The sequence below is a fragment of the Aotus nancymaae genome, unplaced genomic scaffold (genome assembly GCF_030222135.1).
Source record: "Aotus nancymaae isolate 86718 unplaced genomic scaffold, 86718_ANA_hifiasm-v0.15.2.pri h1tg000002l, whole genome shotgun sequence".
In the NCBI taxonomy this organism is placed as follows: Eukaryota; Metazoa; Chordata; class Mammalia; order Primates; family Aotidae; genus Aotus; species Aotus nancymaae.
In genome coordinates, this window is record NW_026988413.1 from 23,727,414 (window position 1) to 23,743,349 (window position 15,936).

Sequence of the window (15,936 nt, forward strand, 5' to 3'; positions counted from 1 at the left end):
ATCACAGTCAGACACTATCTCTACAAAACAAACAAACAAACAAACAAACTTTAAATAGCCAGGCATAGTATTCACATCAAGAGGCTAAAGCAGGAGGATCTCTTGAGCCCAGGAGGTCAAGGCTACAGTGAGTCACGATGATTGGGCATTCCAGCCTGGGCAACAGAGTGAGACCACATCTCCATAAAAATAAACAAACTCTTAGGCATTTAATATGTGCCCGGCCCTAATCAGGCTTCAAACACAAAGTTAAACTCTCCCACCCCCTTATAAACTCACAGTCTAATCTCATTAGAGACTATAGCAAGGGGATGCACCAGGAGCTAGAACAGCCCAGACAATATGAAATACAGCCTGAGACACACATGAAGGTGCTTGAATCATTTATGACACCACCCCTACACATCATCAATGGAACAATTTCCTTTGACATAGGTTTGTTAGTTTGTTTTTGCAATGAAAAGATCCAGTATCAGTTTGAGCCTGGAGCACCTTTCCTATTATGACACTAGCAAGTGCACAAAAATGACAAAACCTAAGGCAGCTCCCACTCTAGCAAATAGAGAAGTGGCCTTGATACAGCATGATGGTTGACATCTAAACGAAGTTATGACGGTCCATGAAACAGATTGTATCTATTAGTCCTCTGCCTGCTCAGATCTCTAATTTGAACCTGCTATAGTAAGTAAAACAAGAGAAATCGAGAGCAGAGTTCGTGTTTCTTTGGTTTTTTACTTTGCCACATTTAAAAAAAGGGTTTAAGAAATGTAATACTGAGTAACATCTCTGGACTATTCAGCCAAGAAACTTTTTCCAATGACTATAAATCAAAGAACAATACATAATCAGAATGATAGCTGACCAACATCATGTTTACAAAAGAACTATGAACATTATTGACATTTCTAAGTCACTGTGTATGTGATGAAGCTATTATCAATTAATTTATTTAAGTCTTACTAGAAAGTATATAGGCTTGGGACCTTCCATGGTAATGAGTTATATATTTTAGTTAACAATTGGAGTAATAAATCCCATATGTAAAAAAAAATTTAATTCCTTTCATTTGTTCTAAAAATATTTCAGTTAAGCTGCAGGGGACATATCCTAGTTGAAGAATAGTGGAATTTTTTCTATATGTCCCTGGTTCATCCTATTCATCCCCTTCAATATTTAATAGTCGGGTATATTTAAAGCATGTTCTCACTGATACATGTAATCAAAAGTAGAGATTTAATCAAATGGAATCATAATCACTGAAGTTAAATTTACTTACTTCCCGCTTGCTTTGATTCGAATTAACTCCTCATCTAAATTACACAGAGGCCCTTCCTGATTCCAAGCATGTCCAGGTGCTACATGTGGTGCTTGGGAATGGCTATAAGAAGCCACAAGGACAAATGCCTGACCTTGCTTCAAAGCTGTTCTTAAATGACTTTTCTGTAAAATAAAATGACCAACTCCACCATGTCCTGCATTTCAGATATTTAGAAGATGGGTAACTAATATAGAAAGAAGAGATGAAAGGAAATGCTATTTATGTGAAAAAGAAACTCATGCCTGACTCTAGCCACAGGTCTAAAAAAATCATGAGCAATATTTCATTTATTTTTCCATAAACATTGTATTTATAATATAAAACCATCTTTGAGGCCTGAGCCTTTATTCTTCTTCACAGATAAAACCATTTTATAAGAATGTTCTATTACATCAGTATGCTCTCATTCTGAATTCTAGCCTCTAAATTACAAAAAATATTTCAAAAGTATATTATTCCAATTTTAGAGCCATAATTCAATGTATTTCTGAAAATCTATAGTCTTCACAGACTGAGAAACCAGGAGGGAAGAAAGAGTTTTAGAAAATGAGGCAAATACCAACCTTGAAAAGAACCATGACTATATTGTAAAAGATTCAGTGTTAGAATTATTCAGCAAATATGCAGCTAACACAGATAATCAATTACATGACAGATACATGGGTGACAGAAATGAAAGGGGTGTACAACCCCTTACCATACAGTTTCATACATGTCAAGTGTTCTCCAAAGTAGTTTGGCCACTCCTTCAGATTCCAGATGTATTAAAGATATAAATATTAAGAATGAGACTATATAAGTACTAGAAAAGTGTTGAAAATTTTATTTATAATCTAAGAGTAGGAAAGATCTAAGTATGACACAAAACCGAGAAGCTATAAAACACAGATAAAATATAGCCTCATAAAAAATGAAAACAAATGTTTACATGCCCAGAAAGATCATGAAGTCAAAAGAGAAAGAAACTGGCAGAAAGTTACAAAATAAATCCCAAAGAACTAATTTCCTAGGTATGTAAAGAGTTCCTACAAATCAATAGAAAACAAATATATGGCTGGGAGCAGGGGCTCACACCTGTAATCCCAACACTTTGGGAGGCCGAGGTGGGTGGATTACTTGAGGTCAGGAGTTCAAGACCAGCCTGGTCAACATGGTGAAACCTCATCGCTACTAAAATTACAAAAATTAGCTGAGCAAGGCAGCACATGCCTGTGGTCCCAGCTACTCAGGAGCTGAGGCAAGAAAATGGCTTGAATCTGGGAGGTGGAGGTTGCAGTGAGCCAAGATCACGCTACTGCACTCCAGCCTAGGTAACAGAGTGAGACTCCATCTCAAAAATAATAATAATACAAGACAAACATACTAGAAAAATGTAAAGAGTTCCTACAAATCAAAAAAAGACAAACATATTAGAAAAATAGTTCATTGAAAAGGAAATAAACACTATTTAAATATTATATTGTTGAAAATTCCAAACACTAAAAACGTGAAGATAACAGGATAATGAACCACCTTTTACCTATCACCCTGCTTCAGTATTATTTCACAGCTTGTTGTATCTATAGCTTCACCCACTCTCAACTCAGATTATTTTGAAGCAATACATCCAAATATAAACCAGATATCATGACAAGTTACTTTTATACAAAAGAAAAGAAGTTTAACCCTACTTATAATAAAAATGCAAATCCAAACCACCTTGGAAACACCATTTTTCACCTCTCAGATTGGCAAAGATAAAAGCATTTGATAATACAATTTGTTGGCAAGGGGATATAGGAACTCTCAAAAATTATTCATGACATAAAAAACTGGCATCGTCTCTTAAGAAAAGCACACTTGGCAACAGTAAAAATTTAATCAACACAGAGGTAAGCAAAAACAATGAAAACGGCATATCAAGAATCTGGCTGCTTTCTTCTCACACCTTAGGGTTCTGTGAGTAATGCCTTTCTTCTCCTTTAAACTCCATGAGGACAGGGACCATATCTAATTCACTGGACATTTTAGACCAATGTCTGGTCCATGGCAGATATTTAATAAATGTGGAATTTCTTCTTGCATTCAACAAATATTTATTATGGGTCAGGTAGGCACTGTCCTAGATTCTCGAGATATACCAATGCTGAACAAGACAAACTAGTGCTCTCTTCTCTTGCGTTCTAGAAGCAGTCAATAAATAATCAAACATATACAAAGACACACATATATAATATAATTAATGAACACTGTCCAGTTGGTCTAAAAACAGGTATTATATTTTTCTATATTAAAATTTAGTTTTATGAACATTCATACCCATATAGGCATTTTAATTTCTAATAATTTCTTGTGATTAAAATAACCCAATTAATAATTTAATTTTTTGATAATGAATTTTTTTCACCATAACTTAAGGTGCAAAATAGAGAGGAAAAAACAAAGACTACAACTTTACTATCCAAACACAACTACTTTTAGCATTGAAGTATATTTCTCTCCCATGTTTTCCATGAATCTTTCTTAATATCACAACAAGCCCAAAACACACAAAGTTCTCTGCTTTTCACATCTGACATTTAATGTTCTTTTTTCATAAGACAGGTCAATGACCCTTTTAAAATGGTTTCCTTCCAAAAGAGGGAAAGGTCTCCCTGGCAGACATGGCTCCAACTCACTCAATGTTTTCTGCCCTCTCTAGGACCAACAGCTCTATCTAAGTGAAGCTGACCTCTACCATCTCTTCCTGCAATTAATTTTTGCCTTCACATTTAAACAGGCCCATTTTCCTCACACATACCAATTTCTCTTTTTCCACATTCTTTTCTTCCATATTCTTGACAAGATATCACATCTTTGAGAAGTTTTTCTTCCATCTCTTCCTTATGCTTTTCTTATTTGTTAAATATTACAGAACTCCTTCCAGCTTCTTTCAAATAAAAATAATATAAAAATACTCATGAATTAGATTTTGGGAAAGAATCAACAATTAGGCAGCAGAAGTTGAAGAAATCGATTCTGAAATGCAGAGGCTTCAGGCCACAGTCACCATCTGAAGTTGAAGATGCTGCCTGTCTTTCTAGAGAAATAATGGGTAGCAGGTGGTTCTGGTAAATTAGCAAGGCACATGTTACCCTAATGTTTATCAAGTTGACAATAATTATAGTTGAATATTTTCCTTTAATAGTAAGTGGAGGCTAAAAGACACTGAAAGATTATGAATGAACATTTCTCCTAAAAATAGACAACAGATAGTTTGGGAGATCAAAAACAAAATAAAATAAAATAATAAGTAGGTCATCAAAGTGATTTTTTTAAAACTGGCTGGGAAAGTATCCTGGCTCTGTAGGAATTAAAAGCAAGAAAGAATTCACTAGCTTGTTTCCTTCTACATTTCTAGCAAAATAGCACACATTAATCCTCTTTACATAAAAACAAATGAAAACAAGCCTGCAATACATCACAACCAGAATATATTTAATAAGATGATGAAACTTTTAGGGAAAGTTACAGTACCTTGTCTCAGAATAGCTAATGTTTTGGAACAGGCTATTTCATTGGTGGGGGAAAAAATATGCATGTTGGGGAACAAGAATTCATGAATATTTTGGCCTATGTTCCAACTTTCTTTAAAAAAATAAATTCAAATATCTGTAGCCATAAAATTCCTTGAATGGTAAACAACAATAATAATGCCAAGTACTGTGGTTTTACTTCTCTCTGAAATAAATGCCACTAATACATTCCTAAGTAAAGTTCAATGCACCACAAGCTTCAAGTGATAATTTGACAATATTACTACTAAAATTCAGATCCTCTAGAAGCAACAATGCTTATCATTTTTTAATGATTATGCTTAATTCAAGAGAATTCCTGAGAAGTTTTAAAGCATCTGATAGCACACAACCACCATTTGATAATTTTGAGATGAGCTCAACATTATCACTCATTTGGAATCCCAGCCCCAAAATTTAATCTTTGATCTTCTAACCAAGTGGTTTACTCCAAATATTTGCTTTCTCTGTACTATTATGAGAAATAAACAGTTTGGGTCCCAAATTTTGAATTTGTATGTTTTACAAAATGGGATTATGTTACAGACATAAAGTCAAGGCAAACAGCTCATTCACTTGTTAGTGTCCAATATATCCTGCCTACAAAAGCTTTCTAAACTACTGACAACAAAAAGAAACTTAACAGGGAAAAAATCTGCTGCTGACTCATTCCTCATAGAGAAACATTTAGTATTTCCCAGGGCAGTGTGCTGAATTTCTATTATATTTCTAGTGCTATAATTTCCACTCGTGAATTCTGTAAGGGGTTTAGGCAAGGTGAAAAAACAAAGATGAAAATCCTATGAAAGACAGAGTGCTTTCTTGTTTGTTTGTTTTTGCTTATTCTTTTTTTTTTTTAATTGCATTTTAGGTTTTGGGGTACATGTGAAAAACATACAAGATTGTTGCATAGGTGCATACGTGGCAGTGTGATTTGCTGCCTTCCTCCCCTTCACCTATATCTGGCATTTCTCCCCATGCTATCTCTCCCCAACTCCGCACCCCCCACTGTCTCCCCCGACTCCCCCCCAACAGACCCCAGTGTATAGTGCTCCCCTCCCTGTGTCCATGTGTTCCCACTGTTCAACACCCGTCTATGAGTGAGAACATGTGGTGTTTGATTTTGTGTTCTTGTGTCAGTTTGCTGAGAATGATGGTTTCCAGGTTCGTCCATGTCCCTACAAAGGACACGAACTCATCGTTTTTGATGGCTGCATAATATTCCATGGTGTATATGTGCCACATTTTCCCTGTCCAGTCTATCATCGATGGGCATTTGGGTTGGTTCCAGGTCTTTGCTATTGTAAACTGTGCTGCAATGAACATTCGTGTGCATGTGTCCTTATAGTAGAATGATTTATAATCCTTTGGATATATACCCAGTAATGGGATTGCTGGGTCAAATGGAATTTCTATTTCTAGGTCCTTGAGGAATTGCCACACTGTCTTCCACAATGGTTGAACTAATTTACACTCCCACCAACAGTGTAAAAGTGTTCCTATTTCTCCACATCCTCTCCAGCACCTGTTGTCTCCAGATTTGTTAATGATCGCCATTCTAACTGGCGTGAGATGGTATCTCAATGTAGTTTTGATTTGCATTTCTCTAATGACCAGTGATGATGAGCATTTTTTCATATGCTTGTTGGCCTCATGTAGGTCTTCTTTTGTAAAGTAACTGTTCATATCCTTTGCCCACTTTTGAATGGGCTTGTTTGTTTTTTTCTTGTAAATCTGTTTTAGTTCTTTGTAAATTCTGGATATCAGCCCTTTGTCAGATGGGTAGGCTGCAAAAATTTTTTCCAATTGTGTTGGTTGCCAATTCACTCTAATGACTGTTTCTTTTGCTGTGCAGAAGCTGTGGAGTTTGATTAGGTCCCATTTGTCTATTTTGGCTTTTGTTGCCAATGCTTTTGGTGTTTTGGTCATGAAGTCCTCGCCTATGCCTATGCCCTGAATGGTTTTGCCTAGATTTTCTTGTAGGGTTTTTATGGTGTTAGGTCTTATGTTTAAGTCTTTAATCCATCTGGAGTTAATTTTAGTGTAAGGTGTCAGGAAGGGGTCCAGTTTCTGCTTTCTGCATATGGCTAGCCAGTTTTCCCAAAACCACTTATTAAACAGGGAATCCTTTCCCCATTGCTTGTTTTTATCAGGTTTGTCAAAGATCGGATGGTTGCAGATAAGTTGTATTCCCTCTGAGGTCTCTGTTTTGTTCCATTGGTTTATATCTCTATTTTGGTACCAGTACCATGCTGTTTTGATTACTGGAGCCTTATAGTATAGTTTGATGTCCGGTAGTTTGATGCCTCCCGCTTTGTTCTTTTTGTTTAGAATTGACTTGGCTATGCGGGCTCTCTTTCGGTTCCATATGAAGTTTAAGGTGGTTTTTTCCAGTTCTGTGAAGAAGGTCATTGGTAGCTTGATGGGGATAGCGTTGAATATGTAAATTACTTTGGGCAGTATGGCCATTTTCACGATATTGACTCTTCCTAATCATGAACATGGAATGTTTCTCCATCTGTTTGTGTCCTCTCTTATTTCGTTGAGCAGTGATTTGTAATTCTCCTTGAAGAGGTCCTTCACGTTCCTTGTTAGTTGTATTCATAGGTATTTTATTCTCTTTGTAGCAATTGTGAACGGCAGTTCGTTCTTGATTTGGCTCTCTTGAAGTTTGTTATTGGTGTATAGGAATGCTTGTGATTTTTGCACACTGATTTTGTATCCTGAGACTTTGCTGAAGTTGCTTATCAGTTTCAGGAGATTTTGGGCTGAGATGATGGGGTCTTTTAGATATACAATCATGTCGTCTGCAAATAGAGACAATTTGACTTCCTCCTTTCCTATTTGAATACCCTTTATTTATTTTTCTTGCCTGATTGCTCTGGCTAGAACTTCCAGTACTATATTGAATAGGAGTGGTGAGAGAGGGCATCCTTGTCTAGTGCCAGATTTCAAAGGGAATGCTTCCAGTTTTTGCCCATTCAGTTTGATATTGGCTGTTGGTCTGTCGTAAATAGCTTTTATTATTTTGAGATACGTTCTGTCGATACCTAGTTTATTGAGGGTTTTTAGCATAAAGGGCTGTTGAATTTTGTCAAAGGCCTTCTCTGCATCAATTGAGATAATCATGTGGTTTTTGTCTTTGGTTCTGTTTATGTGGTGAATTATATTTATAGGCTTGCGTATGTTGAACCAGCCTTGCATCCCCGGGATGAATCCTACTTGATCATGGTGGATAAGCTTTTTGATGTGCTGTTGCAATTGGCTTGCCAGTATTTTATTGAAGATTTTTGCATCTATGTTCATCATGGATATTGGCCTAAAGTTTTCTTTTCTTGTTGAGTCTCTGCCAGGTTTTGGTATCAGGATGATGTTGGTCTCATAACATGATTTGGGAAGGATTCCCTCTTTTTGGATTATTTGGAATAGTTTCAGAAGGAATGGTACCAGTTCCTCTTTGTATGTCTGGTAGAATTTTGCTGTGAACCCATCTGGACCTGGGCTTTTTTTGGGTGGTAGGCTCTTAATTGCTGCCTCGACTTCAGACCTTGTTATTTGTCTATTCAGGGTTTCGACTTCTTCCTGGATTAGGCTTGGGAGGAGGCAAGTATCCAGGAATTTATCCATTTCTTCCAGGTTTTCTAGTTTATGTGCATAGAGTTGTTTGTAATAATCTCTGATGATGGTTTGAATTTCTGTGGAATCTGTGGTGATATCCCCTTTATCGTTTTTTATTGCATCTATTTGGTTATTCTCTCTTTTCTTTTTTATTAATCTGGCTAGTGGTCTGTCTATTTTGTTGATCTTTTCAAAAAACCAGCTCCTGGATTTATTGATTTTTTGAAGGGTTTTTCGTGTCTCTATCTCCTTCAATTCTGCTTTGATCTTAGTTATTTCTTGTCTTCTGCTAGGTTTTGAGTTTTTTTGATCTTGCTCCTCTAGCTCCTTCAATTTTTATGATAGAGTGTCAATTTTAGATCTCTCCTTGCTTCTCATGTGGACACTTATTGCCATATATTTTCCTCTAGAGACTGCTTTAAATGTGTCCCAGAGATTCTGGTATGTGGTGTCTTCATTCTCGTTGGTTTCGAAGAACATCTTTATTTCTGCCTTCATTTCATTATTTATCCAGTCAACATTCAAGAGAAAGTTGTTCAGTTTCCATGAAGCTGTGTGATTCTGGGTTGGTTTCTGAATTCTGAGTTCTAACTTGATTGCACTGTTGTCTGAGAGACGGTTTGTTATGGTTTCCGTTCTTTTGGATTTGCTGAGGAGTGATTTACTTCCAATTATGTGGTCAATTTTAGAGTAGGTGTGATGTGGTGCTAAGAAGAATGTATATTCTGTGGATTTGGGGTGGAGAGTTCTGTAAATGTCTATTAGGTTTGCTTGGTCCAGGTCTGAGTTCAAGTCCTGGATATCCTTGTTAATTTTCTGTCTCGTTGATCTGTCTAATATTGACAATGGTGTGTTGAAGTCTCCCACTGTTATTGTATGGGAGTCTAAGTCTCTTTGTAATTCATTAAGAACTTGCCTTATGTATCTGGGTGCTCCTGTATTAGGTGCATATATATTTAGGATCATTAGCTCTTCTTGTTGCATTGATCCTTTTACCATTATGTAATGTCCTTCTTTGTCTCTTTTGATCTTTGTTGCTTTAAAGTCTATTTTATCAGAGATGAGAATTGCAACTCCTGCTTTTTTTTGCTCTCCGTTTGCTTGGTAAATCTTCCTCCATCCCTTTATTTTGAGCCTTTGTGTATCCTTGCATGTGAGATGGGTTTCCTGGATACAGCACACTGATGGGTTTTGGCTTTTTATCCAATTTGCCAGTCTGTGTCTTTTGATTGGGGCATTTAGTCCATTTACGTTTAGGGTTAATATTGTTATGTGTGAATTTGATCCTGACATTTTGATGCTAGCCGGCTGTTTTGCCAGTTGGTTGATGCTCTTTACCATTTGGTGTGTTTTTGGAGTGACTGGTACTGGTTGTTCTTTTCTATGCGTAGTGCCTCTTTCAGGAGCTCTTGTAAAGCAGGTCTGGTGGTGATGAAATCTCTGAGTACTTGCTTGTTCACAAAGGATTTTATTTTTCCTTCGCTTATGAAGCTTAGTTTGGCTGGATATGAAATTCTGGGTTGAAAGGTCTTTTCTTTAAGGATGTTGAATATCGGCCCCCACTCTCTTCTGGCCTGTAGGGTTTCTGCTGAGAGATCTGCTGTGAGTCTGATGGGCTTCCCTTTGTGAGTAACCCGACCTTTCTCTCTGGCTGCCCTTAGTATTTTCTCCTTCATTTCCATCCTGGTGAATCTGATGATTACGTGCCTTGGGGTTGCTCTTCTAGAGGAATATCTTTGTTGTGTTCTCTGTATTTCCTGGACTTGAATATTGGCCTGCCTTGCTAGGTTGGGGAAGTTTTCCTGGATAATATCCTGAAGAGTATTTTCCAGCTTGGATTCATTCTCTTCGTCACATTCGGGTACACCTATCAAACGTAGATGAGGTCTTTTCACATAGTCCCGTATTTCTTGTTGACTTTGTTTATTCCTTTTTACCCTGTTTTCTCGAATCTTGCCTTCTCGTTTTATTTCATTGAGTTGATCTTCGACCTCTGATATCCTTTCTTCTGCTTGGTCAATTCGGCTGTTGAATCTTGTGCATGCTTTGCAAAGTTCTCGTGTTGTGTTTTTTAGCTCCATCAATTTACTTATATTCCTCTCTAAGTTGTCCATTCTTGTTAGCATTTCGTCAGATCTTTTTTCAACGTTCTTAGTTTCTTTGCATTGGGTTAGAACATGTTCTTTTAGCTCACGGAAGTTTCTTATTGCCCACTTTATGAAGGCTGATTCTGTCATTTCATCACACTCATTCTCCATCCAGTCTTGTTCCCTTGCTGGTGAGGAGTTGTGATCCCTTGTAGGAGAGGTGTTCTGGTTTCGGGTGTTTTCATCCTTTTTGCGCTGGTTTCTTCCCATCTTTGTGGATTTATCCACCTGTCGGCTTTGTAGTTGTTGACTTTCTCACTGGGTCTCTGAGTGGACATCCTGTTGGTTGTTGATGAAGTTATTTCTGTTTTTTAGTTTTCCTTTTAACTGTCTGGGCTCTCTGCTGTAGGACTGCTGAGGTCCACTCCAGGCCCTGCTTGCCTGGGGATCACTTGCAGCAGCTGCCGAACTGTAAAGGTTGCTACCAGTTTCTTCTTCTGCTTTGTCCCAGAAGGATACCTGCCAAATGTCAGTCTGAGTTCTCCTTTATGAGATGACTCTTTGGATATACAGGGGTCAGGGAGCTGCTTAAGGAAACAGTCTGTCCTTTATATTATATCAGGTGCTGAGCTGTGAGCCCCGTTGTTCATTCAGAGCTGCTGGTCCGGTAAATTTAAGTCTGCAGCAGCAGGACTCATAAACCCCCCTTTTTTTTTCCCAGGTGTTCTGTCCCAGGGAGTTAGGGCTTTATGAGTTTCTGCTGTGCTGCTGCCTTTCTTTTTTTCTTCAGGGCTGCCCTGCCCACAAGGAGGCAGCCTAGTCACTCTCAGCCTGCAGAGGCTTCGCTGAGCTGCTGTCAGCTCCGCCCAGCTGTCGTGTCAACTTCCCTGCAGTCCTGTTTATATGGGTGTAGTTAGAACTGCCTCAGGAACAGTCGCCCGCCTCTATAATGACGGACTCTCTCTGTAATGACGGGTTGCCTCGGCAACTGCAGGCTGTCCCAGGAATGGCAGACTGTCTCTGTAGTGGTAGAGTGCCTCTGTAATGGCGGACACTCCTCCCCGACAGAGCTGGACCGTCCCGGGTTCAGCTCTGCTTGCTGTGAAAGTCTCAACCCAGAGCGTTTCCAATTGCTGTTTTTTTGTTTTTGTTTTTGTTTTTGTGGGGGTGGGACCAGCCGGGCCTGATCACCTGGCTCCCTGCCTCAGAGCCTTTTGTTTTTTAGTTGAACAGTCGCCTCTCTACCAGGTGACCTGATCACCTGTTGAATAGGCGCCGGGATCTGTGTGATTTCCCATTTGGCGACCCACTGCGCCGGCTGAAACCGCGGCTCTGAGATTCGTGGCGCTTTTTTGCCCAGGAATCTCCTGGCCTGGCTCCCTGTTTCAGCTCTCCTTGCTGGCTAAGACGGGACACAGTCTCGTTTACTCTGCACTGGGAACCGCTGCGCCGGGGCGCAGGCAAAACAGCCACGCCAGCCAAAACAGCCGCCCTGGCAACCCGTGGGGCTCCTCCGCCTGGGAATTTCCTGGTCTGTGGGCAGTAAAAATAAGTCTGGAAATGCGGCGTCTACTCACCCTCTGCACTTTCACTCGGACCTGGAATTCGGAGCTGCTCCTAACTGGCCATCTTGGATCTCTCCGATACAGTGCTTTTAAAGGTACTATAACAAGATCTGCAGAAAAGCTATTGATCCATGCCCTTTTGTTTTATTTCCAATATATACTATAGTAATGTTCTTTCCCTAGGAAAGTTCACTGTATTCATCTAGGAAGTTGCAGCAACAGGGCTAAGAGCAAACCAGAATTTTAGAGTATTCATCAGTAAGGAGTCAAAAGGTCTTGACAAAAATCCAGGTACCACGCAAAGAAAGAAGGTAAAGTTCAAAGAACCATTCTTCAGCTTCTCTGAATCATGATATAAGTGATCAAAGAACATGGAATTGAGGAAGACACTGATAATAAACATGTATTCATATATACATGCATGAATGTTATAGTACTTACTGGTGCTAGTCCACTAAGCAACACAACCGTATAACCACATCTAAAGGAAGCAACTCTTATATAAGACAGGTATTACTTTTTGCAAATTACAAAGCGGGGATACAAAGTCAGGTCCCAAAACCCATTAAAAATACACTTTGGGTTTTTTTTTTGGGGGGGTTGTTGTTGTTTTGTTTTTTTTAGATGAAGTTTCACTCTGTCAACCAGGCTGGGGTGCAGTAGTGGTGTGATCTCAGCTCACTGCAACACTCGACTTCCCAGTTTAAGCAATTCTTGTGCCTCAGCATCCTAAGTAGCTGAGACTACAGGCATGTGCCACCACACCTAGATAATTTTTGTATTTTTGGTAGAGCAGGCGTTTCCCTATGTTGGCCAGGCAGATCTCAAACTCCTAACCGCAAGCAATCTGCCCACCTTGGCCTCCCAATGTGCTAGGATTACAGGCATGAACCACCCCAACCGGCCAAATATTTACTTTAGAACATTCTGTGGCAGGAGAAGGATAGAGGGTATTTCCTTTCACTAATCATAGTACTTTTGAATCAAGTTCACAAGGAAATCGTTTTTGAAATGTTAAATGAAATCAATGTTAGATATGCAAAAGAATACAGAAATACAGAATATATTAATTTTTCCAAAAAATTTAAATGTCTAGAGAACTCTATACTAAATGAGTTATTATTATTTCTCCTTAATTTTATCTTATTTTAAAAAAAAATTTAAGCCCTAAGTATAAACAGTAGATATTTCCTTAATAACATATCTACAAGATTATGATTCCTTCTAGTTTATCGTGCAGGATCTCCTAGTATATGATAGTCACAAAGTTAGAATCTGAATTCAATTTCAGTACTCTCCATATGAAACAAGAATTATGCAATTCAAATCTTATTTATTGTTTTCAGTAAAAATTCCTGAGACTGATTTGTCTCTATTGGAAAATATCATTACACATTAAAGAAGAAAGCATCATACAGAGGCAAAACCATGGATTTTAGAATCAAATGGACTAGTATTCAACACCAAGACAAGCCACCTGTTCTAAGACCTTGCTGTATTATTTAATCTCTGAGCTCCAGTTCTCCTAACTGCAATATATGGATACTAATAACTAACCCATAGAGTTGTGGTGAGAATTAAGTGAGATAATATATATAAATTGCCTTGAACATTGTTTAGTATTTAGTATGTGTACAATAGCTGCTACATTATTTCATTCAATTTATTCTTTAAATGTCTAAATATTGACAATCTTTATTATAAATATGTCCACATTTTTCACTCAATGACAATATGTTTTAAAATTTTTCAACAACATGAGACAACAGACAGCTGAATTATACCTAGTCAAGCTGTTTTTACCAATCTAAGTCTGTATAAGCTATAGTACTCTTTTTTTTTTTTAAAGATGGAGTCTCACTCTTTCACCCAGGCTGGAGTGTAGTGGCGTGATCTCGGCTCACTGCAACTTCCACCTCCTGCATTCAAGCAATTCTCCTGCCACACAGCCTCCTGAGTAGCTGGGTTTACAGGCATGCACTACCATGCCCAGCTAATTTTTGTATTTTTAGTAGAGATGGGGTTTCACTACCCGTACAGGCTGGTCTCGAAGTCCTGAACTCAAGTGTTCCACGAGGCTTAGCCTCCCAAAGTGCTAGAATAACAGGCATTAGTCATTGCACCTGGCCTGTATGGGCTATAGTATCCTAAGTTCAAGAAAACACCAACAGAAGGGAAGTCACTTACACCCCGCCATAGAAATGTATCATAGAGTTGTGAAAAATACAAACTACACTCCCACCTACCTTGGTTGGTTCTCCACAGTAAGGTTCTCCCCACGCTGATAGCCACTGTCTGCCACCTGGGTTGTAGACCTCTTCACAATTTGCTTCAGCTCCTGCTCCAAGCGCTCTATGATTGCCTTAACTGTCTCTGGGATCTTCTTCAGTTTGGCCAGACCCTTAATGAGGATACCCATAAAAAGGGTGCTGTTGTCCTCTGGATCCAATTCTAAATCCTCCTTGATGTCCTGCAGATTTATCTCCCTCACTGAAAAATTAAATAATAATAATGATAATAGATACAGGTTCCACTCAAAAACCCCAAAACAGAGCAGTCTAATAAATGAAATCACTGCCTTGATTACTCTCTTAAAGAATTAAAGAGGATTTTTCAATTAACTTATATTTACACAGTAACCATCCAAGAGTCACAAAATAACATTTATATTCCTCAAATCATACCCATCAGTTAGTAATAAGAGGCAGATGCAATAAAAATGAGTAAACAAATCACCATGGGAAGTTTTCCGCAGACTACTACTTCTGCCATGAGTCCGCTGTCTTATGACATTTATTAGGCACTCGCTGTTTATAAAATGCCATATGTAGCGCTGCAAGAGAATTCTAAAGAGCTGGATCCTAGCCTCAGGTTTGTATTTGTTAGTTAGAAGTGATAAGTCACTGGAGAAAAAGACATCATAAATACACACAGGGGGACGAGTGGTAAATAAATAAAACTTGTAATAAATTTTTTAAAAAAGATTAAGGAAAAACAATACCCTTACAAGTGAGACAACACTTTGAGAAAATAGAGTAATGAAGAGGTATTTCATAAATACAAAAGAACAAACTTCTATTTTTCTTTAAACATGTGTGTGCTACAACATCATTTTTTTTCCAAAAAAGATATATAAATGGCCAATATGCAAATGAAATGATGCCTAACATCACTAATCGTTAGGAAAATGAAAAGCAAAGCTAAAATAAGATGCTGCCCTACACTTATGGGGATGGCTACTATTAATATCAACCCCCCTCCAAAAAAAAACAGGAAATAGCAAGAGTTGGCAAGGATATGGAGAAATTGGAACACTTATGCACGTCTGGTGCATGCACGGTTGGAATGTAAAATGGTACAGCCACTATGAAAACCAGTACTGTGGTTCCTCAAAAAATTTAAAATGGAATTACTATATATTCAGAAAATCTAATTGAGTACTCAAAGAATTGCAAGCAGGGTCTTGAAGAGTACACTCATTTTCACAGCAGCATTATTCACATTCACTAAAATGTGGAAGCAATCCAAGTGTCCATCAACACATGAATGGATAAGTAAAATATGATATATACATACAATGGAATATTATTCAGCTTTAAAAAGGAAGGAAATTCTGACACATGCTACGGCATGGACGAACCTTGAGGACGTTAAGCTAAATGAAATGAGTCAGTCAAAAAAAAAAAAGACAAATATTGTATGATTCTACTTCTTTGCAGTACTTAGATTAGTCAAATTCATAGAAACAGAAAGTAGAATGGTGGTCACCAAGAGCTGGGAGAAAGCGGGTATGGGGAGTTGGTCTTTAGAGTACA

General features: G+C 38.2%; 1 protein-coding gene across 2 annotated transcripts in view; it reads right to left on the minus strand.

The window, feature by feature from the left end:
• EXOC4 (exocyst complex component 4) overlaps positions 1-15,936 on the minus strand; it is an 819,820-nt gene that overhangs the window by 713,805 nt on the left and 90,079 nt on the right. For both annotated transcript variants that reach the window (XM_012473980.2, XM_012473981.3), the window contains exon 6: positions 14,368-14,611. In XM_012473980.2, coding sequence (XP_012329403.1) covers positions 14,368-14,611 — 244 coding nt within the window. The remainder of the gene's footprint in view (positions 1-14,367; positions 14,612-15,936) is intronic.